Here is a 10003-nt window from a genome sequence, read left to right as displayed (position 1 = left end):
GCCTAGACACGGGAGCCAATTGAATTACAGAGCTTGTAGTCATGCATTTCCAATGAGTTAAATCTAACAACAAACAGAGAGAGCTGGGAGTCAGTCAGGAGTTTCTGTGTGTGGTTCAGAGTTTCTTTCCATCTCCCTGGCTTAGAAGTTAACTGAGAAATGATTTTGCATATGAGTACATTGTAAAAAGCTGAAAGGTATTCATTTGGATGTGAACAGTAACTGCACTGCACGAGCATTGACTGCTCAAAGAACCAGATTTTCGTTTCAGCTACTAAATTGTTTTAGAACCATTTTTAAGTCCACAAAATGTAGTTTGTCTTTCACAATTGTTCTACAACAATTTAGTAGCTGAAATTAAAATCTGGTTCTTTGAGCAGTCAATGCTCGTGCAGTGCAGTTACTGTTCACATCCAAATGAATACCTGTTAGCCTAAAAAAAAGTGTCCATGTTGTGTTTGAGTAGTGATCCCTGTCTGTGGGACTGCATCTCTGCATGCAGTTGTAGACATCGATCAGGAGTTACCTCACACTGGCCTGATGTTCTTTGAGCTGCGTATATTCATGATACCCTGAATGATGCTGTTAAAGGCCTACTATATGCAAGGCATTTTTCTCATAAATAATGTCTGTTTCCCTCCTTTTCTCAAAATGTCCCATTGTCCTGGTCGTTGTTGAGTTCCTGTGTTTCTGTTCTTTGTTGACCTTAAATGTAGTCTACACCCCTATGAAAGAGTTGAGCTAGCAATGTGAACTGAAGGTGCCTTTAGTACATCAACAACAACCCAACATTCCAACTAACTTGATTTAACATTCCCCTGGAGTAGAGGACATTTAAGCGTGGCCAGAACGGTTGGAAAAGCTTGTGAGAGGAACGAGTGCTTATGCATATCCCAATTTTGGGATATGTAAATAATGTTAGGAATATTATATTAGAATATGTAATGTGCAAAAAAATATTAAAGGAAAATTGGAATTTGCAGTATACAAACCTAACATGAACAGGAATTACATTTACTCTTACAGGTGGCCAAACATTTTCTGAAAACCACGCTCCTTGTAGGCCACACCTCCTGAAAATAACCAATGAATTACATTTATAAAAATAAAATAAAAAGCTGCTGAGTCAACCCAATTGATGGTTACAAAAAAACAGATCTTAAAATGAACCCATGTTTGGGTAATCCAGACAACCAAACATTTTGGGTTATTCACGCAACTCAACTGACTGGGTCAAAATAACCCAGCACGTGTTCTGTCCAATATTTACCTGGCGCTGGGTAACCAAATAACCCACATTGAGTTGTTTTTAACACACCATTTTTTAGAGTGTACATTTGCATGTACCAAAGTGATGATACTTTGGTACAATTTACAGTATGGAAAAAGCATGGCACAATGCTATTCCATCCACCGGTTCTACTGAGCTTTTTGATTCAAACGTTTTGCATGGGGACCAGCAGACTTTGTATAAGTATGATTAGTGATATAACTATATATTTACAATAAACTCTTAACATGGGAAGTTATACAGATTGTTGTTTTTTTCTCTATTTTGAGGATTGTTTAATGATCCACATCTGTGATCTGATTACTGTACCTGTGTGTCTGTCTGTGTGTGTATGTGAGAGAGCGATGACGCAGTACTGATGTGGAACACATGCATTTACCACTCACATGATGGCAGTAGTGTTCTATGCCAAAGCCATGTAGGATGTTACAGTTGTACCCTTTCCCCCTAGATAAATGACTATATTCAGACCCGGTTTGCCAGTGCACGTGTGGACGACTGCTTTAGCAGGGTGACTTTATCCCATAAATCTGATTCCTGTTGTTCTATATTGACCACCACGCCCCTTATGTACATCAACATTGAGGACCGAAACGCATATGCTGATGCACGGACCCGGGACCCACTAATGAATTCGTACCACACCAATCTTAGTTGAATATTTACTTATTAAAAAGTTAAAATGATGATAAAAGATACACATAGACAAAACACATTATAGGCTATTGATTAGAACTTAGTATAACGGGCCAACACACTGGCACGTGTTACCCACAATGGGAATTTCAAAAGAGAGAGAAAAAAAAGAAGTACATAAGAGAAATATACATTTGGGTGAATTTGTCAGCTATGCTATTCTAACCCTAGCCTTGCCCTAAACTGCCGCTCTTATGGGTCAGAATATAATGATGTAATTACGTGGGAATGATCTCCGGGGATTCTCTGCGTAGGCCTTCAGCTGTTTGATGACACGCTACTCCGGCGCACCTCTCTGACCGTCTTCCCGGTGTCAGTGTCCTTTTGGCTTAGGAGTCTGTTCCCTCACCCCTTTCTCTGGAAGGGGTCTTCTGAGGCCAGACAGCTCTGTAGCTCAGAGCTCACAGCATAGGAATGAAACCCTTTAGATACCACGATTCAATGGGAGATGGAGGCTAGGTGGTTCGACTTGAATTCACCCGCTTAGACACAGCTACTCATCCGTAGCTTGGGTAGAAAAGGATTTCTTTGTCCTTAAACTTGCGTTGCTTTCTGGGTTTGTTGACTTTTTAAGACCCTGCTGCAGCTGGGGTCACGTAGTCTTATTGTAAATTCTATACTCACAGGTTTTATACCCTTGGGTCAGAAGTGGGCGTAGCCGCCTTTAGGGTAATTCTCTGGGTGTACCAAGTTAATGAGGCAAGGGCTAGATTTATCTCAAATCCCATTTTAGACAACTAACTTAACATTTCATCCTCCCCAAAACATTCTCTCAACGTACAATGTATAAACATCAAACATATACTAGGAAAACCCTTCACATTACAATGTTTTTGTAATAACGTCATCTATTAATCTTCAAGAACAGAACAAAAATGACATACATTTTCATAGTCTATCTATCGTCATGACCACCATTGTGGCTGATGAAAACCCTTGTTCCAAAATCCCTTAAGTTAATGTTTAATGTTCTGAGGCTGGTTCTCTATAGTGACAGGACAAAGGAATTTTTCTGTGGCCTGAGATGTACCAGGGGCGTGGGGGCCATAAAACCCCCCCACGTCTTCAGACCCCTAGATCTCTCCTCCTCTGTTGGGGTTGAGAGATAATCTGTAGGGTTGTGGTCTCCTGTAACCTGATCAAGAGAGTCATGACACAGGTTTAATCCTCACTGTGATTCCCACAGTAATATAACTGTTCATCGGGAAGCAGCAGAATTAATTATCAAGATGTTGGTAGTTTTTTTATGCTTGGGGCTCCCGAGTGGCACAGCGGTCTAAGGCAATGCATCTCAGTGCTAGAGGCATCACTAAAGACCCTGGTTCGATCCCGGGCTGTATCACAATTGGCCGTGATCGGGAGTTCCATAGGGTGATGCACAATTGGCCCAGCGTCATCTGGATTAGGGAAGTGTTTGGCCAGGGTAGGCCTTCATTGTAAATAAGAATGTGTTCTTCTGACTTTCCTAGTTAAATAGAGGTTACATTTAAAAAATGACAGATAGTAGGGCTGTCGGAAAGACACAGGTCACGTGCACTGTCCTACTCTGTGTGTTTTGTGTTCGTTTTGTTCAGATCCATTTGTTTCACTGACCAACAAAGGCAATGATACTGTATGATGGACTCTGATGTTGAAACATGCGATCGAGTTCCCTCCCATTGTGGAGTTTCAGTGATCCTACTATGCTTGTTTCCAGAATGTCCTGTCCCTGGAAAGTGAAACATATACACTATCCGCCTTTCAAGAGGTTAGGTTAAGAATTAGTAAGACGTCATTGGACACACAGCCAGTGTCATTACGATTTACGATACAAATGCCACATCTAAAACGAGCATGTTCTTAGGACGTGCTGCGATATAGATAGTAGACACAGTAGCATCTTGTCTCTCCTGGTTGTAATTCATGCAATCGGTTTATCAGGTGACCAAAGAAAAAAACACTGGATATATAAAATGGTGACTTGGTGTGGTTGGGATCTTAGATTCCTGTTCTTTTATGGCCATATAAGGAGTTATACATGTGACAGAGTAACAGAGAGCTCCTCTCAGTATAAAAAAAACAGTCACCAAGCGGTCATATGACAAACATGCCGTTAAAATTGCGGAATTTAGATCGACATGTGGTTTCAAGAGGTTAAACCTATGTAACCCTATGTTCATACCATTACTATCATGGACTATATAATGAGTTGAAATGATAACTGAAAGAGAACAGGTCTGGAAAGTTATTAGAATAAAGATTTCGCCCCACCATACTGCTCAACTTGTCTATATCTCACTAACTCAACAAATACCTTGGCCATTTGACTCAAGAATGACATTGACTTGCAAGGTACAGGGCTGTCAACTGAAATTTATAGCAGTCTCCTCCAGGCTTTGGTCTGGAGACCATAAAAGGAAAATGTCCCTTGGTTGCCAGGGTGGCAGAAGTCACACCCAAAATCAATTAGGTCTGCTGCACAGGTCACAGCAAAATACACAATTGTCTTCTATTTGCTTATCAATATGCCCCACCAAATAAACTACACAGGGGTCCAGCAGCACATCGGGGGTTTAGTTTGCTTTCGCTCGAGGTCCAGCTGTGATCACAGACCCGCCCATTTATCCAAACGCGGGAGACCGCGCAGGAGTCGCGTCTCCAACTGACACGGTCGAAAGCCAATGAAAAAAGCTTCAAAGTGAAAGTCATACTCTTGCATATCCAATGGGAATGAGCAAAAGGCCGACTTTTCGGAATCAGATTTGGTTGAATGGCAACCCAACAACAACGAGCAGTAAACCGATGATGCCTGCCTACAACCACAATGCATGACTCCATATCATACCCTGCAGGGATTGCGCGCAGAAAAAAAAATAATTCCGGTCAATCGGTCTGAATACTTTACGTTCGACGTTGCAGGAATACAAATATGGGACGGAATGAGGACCAAATGCTGCGGTATCGTTGGGTGATGTGTGCTGCATGAATCGTATGGATCAAAACTGGATTGAGTCTTCAGGGATTTAGCTGTTTGTCATACTATGCAGTCATAGGCTAATACTGATGAGAACCGTTTTTTGGATGTCGGTGTGTGGACTTTTGGGTGTGTGGAATTGCGGAGTCTTCCTCCCCTCCGCTCCGCAATGAAAGCGCGCGAGGGTCGTGCTGTGACGGTTTCGTAATTTACATTTCATTTGCATTTGAGTAATTTAGCAGATGCTCTTATCCAGAGCGATGTACTGTAGTGAGTGGATACATTTTCATATTAATTGTAAGGATGTAACCATCCAAGCAGCGACAAGGCTGCAATAAGATGCACAGGTGTACGACTACGACTTCTAGCACTGGATGAGACGCAAAACTAATGTAGCCTAGACGTCAATATGGGATTGTCCCCCACAACATCGCATTTTTTATTTTCATTATTTTTTTTAAATAAAGTGTTTGGGTAACATATTCGCAACGTAATATATGTTTGTATGACCAACTATTGGAGTTGTGTAACGTTTTTATTCCATGGCCTATATAACAACATTCGGCAACATTTCTGCATACAGAGCTTCATGTTTGGATTATAATTAATTAAAACGAACTTCTCCTGGAAATATATTATCCACCATAGTTGCGTTTGTTGTTATCGTATCGTATCTCCCATGTGACTTTTCTTCCTATTTCATTGATTTTAAGTGATTTTCAGAACATTTTACCATCTGCTGCCAAATTTATCCAAAGTCATGAATAGGCCTATGCATCACATTTCAACAGTATCCTGGACACACATTTGTTCTACCGTAGTGGACTTTCAACTGGACACATTTAATTGACTTAAACGTCCTCTGATTGTTACCTTACCTCTAGAATTAACCCGTCGCTGATTTACCATGCGTTTCATAGACCTGCCGCCGAAGAAAACATTGTAACAAATGTAACAACATTTGTAACAAGAACAATAGCCTAATTCTTAAAAAGTTTGGGGTCGAGTTGGCTTTCATGAGAAACTTTAAGCAGGCGCGTGTGTGGTTCTGTGCGTTGCTTTTTCTATTATTTTTATCTGAGAAATACCATGTCCCGATCTAACAGTGTTAGCCCGCCCGGAGTCGGTGCGCCTGGGCTGAGGGGAGGGACTGAACTGAGATCAGCTTGGGGCGAGTCTGAGTATATTGCCAACGGATGCCCATACTCGGCTAGATCTCCGAGCAAAAAGCTCGCCCGTTCGAACAGCAGATGGACTGAAGGAGATGATGATCCCGACCGACAGCCCAGACCAGGACGAGCCACGACAATGGTTAGCAGGGTCAGTTTTAGGTCTAGGTCTGCGTGGCAAGAGCATGGCACTGGAGAGGAGAGCCGAAAAAACAACCGATCGTCCCCTAAACACGCAGATGGAGCCGTGGAAGTGAGACCCATATCGGTGGAGTTGGGCTTGGAGGACCGTAGAGTGAAGGGCACCAAACCCGAGGAGGAGGAACTCATGCCCGAAGTTCACATTTCCATGGTCGCGTGCTGCAGCAGCATGATGCAGATTTTCAGATCCAAGAAATTCCAATCGGAGAAGTTGGAGAGGCTGTACCAGCGTTACTTTTTCCGGCTCAACCAGAGCAGTTTGACTATGCTCATGGCCGTTTTGGTGCTCCTGTGCGCGGTCATGCTGACATTCCATTGCGCGGGGGGAGGATGCCGGATAGCTTACGTTGTGGTCTTTTCCTTGGCCATCTTACTTATCCTCATCTTGATGGTGGTGTGCAATCGGAACGGGTTTCATCAGGATCACATGTGGATAGTCTGCTATGTGGTCATTCTAGTCGTGCTGGTATTACAAGTGATCGGGGTCCTCCTCGTACATCCGCAAAGTGCCTCTGAGGGAATTTGGTGGACAGTGTTTTTTATCCATGTCATTTACACACTGCTCCCGGTTCGGATGCGGGCTGCGGTTATCACTGGAGTTATACTGTCTGCCATCCATGTGGTCGGGTCTTGGAAGTTAAACGAAAAGGATGCCTTTGTATGGAAGCAGGTAAGTCCTGTTTTATACATTTCTTATTAGGCGACGCATTTATTACTCATGAATAAACTGATACACGTGAAAGTAACTTTACGCATGGAATAATCTACCAAATATTTTTAGTTTAAAGATGGATTTAGGGGGTGCCTCCCATCAGGTGGCAGTGTTATTACGCCAGGTTGGAGCATAATTGCTGAGTCAAAGGCCTATTTTATTGCAGATAATTCAATTTCTCATAATTGACCGAATACTCATTAGGGAATACAGGAATGCAGTGTCTCTCATTATTGCTAGAACTAATGTTTCCCACAGTCAACGCTTTTCACTGGTTAATAGACAGTGACTTATAATGATGCTGAATTTGTCTTGAGGTGCTGCTGATGCTTGTTGCTACGGAAACGGTCTCGATTGACCATTGCTCAGTCCCCTAGTCCCCTAGTTGTTATCATGGAGAAGACCATTAGCAAAAGCATCCATAATATTATAATATTATATTAGCGAAAAAACACGTATACGAAGCCAATCTGAGCGCACTGGGTAAAACGGGAGTTTTAAGAATTTAGGCAAAATAACAGTTCTAGAAGAAGTTCTAGAATTATGAGACAGAAGGAGATGATAGTGCTGGCACAGATGAGCATCCTCCTGAAGTTAGTGTGTACTGTTTCGGGTTTGTAGACTTTAGAAGAATTGGGATGGAAACATGGGGTTATTTTGTTATTGGGATTTTGCAAATGATATTCCTATAGAGAAACAACAGTTATATGCTGTTTTGTGTTTTATTATGTTCCTAATAAAATGTTGAGGCCCACTGCTCTATTTTATTCATTTTAAAAACTTTGACCATCATAGCTCAGAGCTCTTGATTTGTAAAACTCCATGCGTGTCATCTCTCATTCCCCTCTTATTATTCGGCTTCCTATTGATAATTTGCCGTTTTAATGATATATTTAATAATTTTGATTTGTTTATTTAACCTTATTTAACTACTAGGCAAGTCAGTTAAGAACAAATTGTTATTTACAATGATGGCCAAACCCTAACCCGGATGACACTGGGCCAATTGTGCGCCACCCTATTGGACTCCCAATCACGCTGATTGTGATACAGCCTGCAATCAAACCAGTCTGTAGTGACGCCTTTGGCACTGAAATGCAGTGCCTTAGACTGGTATCATTGCGTCTGTCCTATTGAAATGTGAATCGCTTTACAATAAACTAGGCCTTTATAGATTGTGTCTGAGGGAGGGGAAATGTTTGGCTAGGCCACTTAAATGACTTAGGATGTTTGTAAGAGATAAGACTTTTTTAGTATCAAGTTCTATGTCAGAAGGAAGTTGTGTTTGAGAACCCCCCCAGATCATGTGCTCTGTAGAATATCCCCAAAACAATTCAGGAGACTAAGGCTGCATCCCGAATGGCAGTATCCCCTTTATATGTGCTCTTCCAAAGAACTGCTGTTTCACACACCTGGGGAATGGAAAGTGTTCATCAGTCCCCTATTGAAATTTAAGGGCTTGTAAATGAATTATTGAGCAAGTGAAAAAAATAACTCTAACTTAAAAACAAGACTCCACACAATACCACCTCTTTCCCATAGGCTACAATGGGTCAGTTGTGTGTTGTGTTCCAATACAGCATTCTAGATCAGTCTAATCCACTTTCTTTGTCTTTTGATTATATCAGTCAGAGAGTTTGTGATACAGACATGTGACCCTTATATCTAAGTGTGGGAACAGACTGCTGTATTTGTTTCTCTTTCCTCACGATCCTGTTGTTTTTACTATATCAGATCTCCCCCTGTTTATATAGGTCCCAGCAGCTCTCCACTGTGGAGCTGTATGTTTATATAGGTCCCAGCAGCTCTCCACTGTGGAGCTGTATGTTTATATAGGTCCCAGCAGCTCTCCACTGTGGAGCTGTGTGTTTATATAGGTCCCAGCAGCTCTCCACTGTGGAGCTGTGTGTTTATATAGGTCCCAGCAGCTCTCCACTGTGGAGCTGTGTGTTTATATAGGTCCCAGCAGCTCTCCACTGTGGAGCTGTGTGTTTATATAGGTCCCAGCAGCTCTCCACTGTGGAGCTGTGTGTTTATATAGGTCCCAGCAGCTCTCCGCTGTGGAGCTGTGTGTTTATATAGGTCCCAGCAGCTCTCCGCTGTGGAGCTGTGTGTTTATATAGGTCCCAGCAGCTCTCCGCTGTGGAGCTCTCCCGCTGTGGAGCTGTGTGTTTATATAGGTCCCAGCAGCTCTCCGCTGTGGAGCTGTGTGTTTATATAGGTCCCAGCAGCTCTCCGCTGTGGAGCTGTGTGTTTATATAGGTCCCAGCAGCTCTCCGCTGTGGAGCTGTGTGTTTATATAGGTCCCAGGTCCCGCTGTGGAGCTGTGTGTTTATATAGGTCCCAGCAGCTCTCCGCTGTGGAGCTGTGTGTTTATATAGGTCCCAGCAGCTCTCCGCTGTGGAGCTGTGTGTTTATATAGGTCCCAGCAGCTCTCCGCTGTGGAGCTGTGTGTTTATATAGGTCCCAGCAGCTCTCCGCTGTGGAGCTGTGTGTTTATATAGGTCCCAGCAGCTCTCCGCTGTGGAGCTGTGTGTTTATATAGGTCCCAGCAGCTCTCCGCTGTGGAGCTGTGTGTTTATATAGGTCCCAGCAGCTCTCCGCTGTGGAGCTGTGTGTTTATATAGGTCCCAGCAGCTCTCCGCTGTGGAGCTGTGTGTTTATATAGGTCCCAGCAGCTCTCCGCTGTGGAGCTGTGTGTTTATATAGGTCCCAGCAGCTCTCCGCTGTGGAGCTGTGTGTTTATATAGGTCCCAGCAGCTCTCCGCTGTGGAGCTGTGTGTTTATATAGGTCCCAGCAGCTCTCCACTGTGGAGCTGTGTGTTTATATAGGTCCCAGCAGCTCTCCACTGTGGAGCTGTGTGTTTATATAGGTCCCAGCAGCTCTCCACTGTGGAGCTGTGTGTTTATATAGGTCCCAGCAGCTCTCCACTGTGGAGCTGTGTGTTTATATAGGTCCCAGCAGCTCTGTGGAGCCAGCA

General features: G+C 43.1%; 1 protein-coding gene across 1 annotated transcript in view; it reads left to right on the top strand.

Annotated features, from left to right (window-relative positions):
* The first annotated feature begins 5785 nt into the window (after positions 1-5785).
* The window catches only part of LOC115130564 (adenylate cyclase type 5-like), an 87753-nt gene continuing 83535 nt past the window's right edge, over positions 5786-10003 (top strand). The window contains exon 1 of the mRNA XM_065014855.1: positions 5786-6980. Coding sequence (XP_064870927.1) covers positions 6030-6980 — 951 coding nt within the window. The 5' untranslated portion in view covers positions 5786-6029. The remainder of the gene's footprint in view (positions 6981-10003) is intronic.

The sequence above is a fragment of the Oncorhynchus nerka genome, linkage group LG1 (assembly GCF_034236695.1).
Source record: "Oncorhynchus nerka isolate Pitt River linkage group LG1, Oner_Uvic_2.0, whole genome shotgun sequence".
In the NCBI taxonomy this organism is placed as follows: domain Eukaryota; kingdom Metazoa; phylum Chordata; class Actinopteri; order Salmoniformes; family Salmonidae; genus Oncorhynchus; species Oncorhynchus nerka.
Note: the sequence above shows the minus strand (reverse complement) of the source record. Positions and strands in the feature narration are given on the sequence as shown.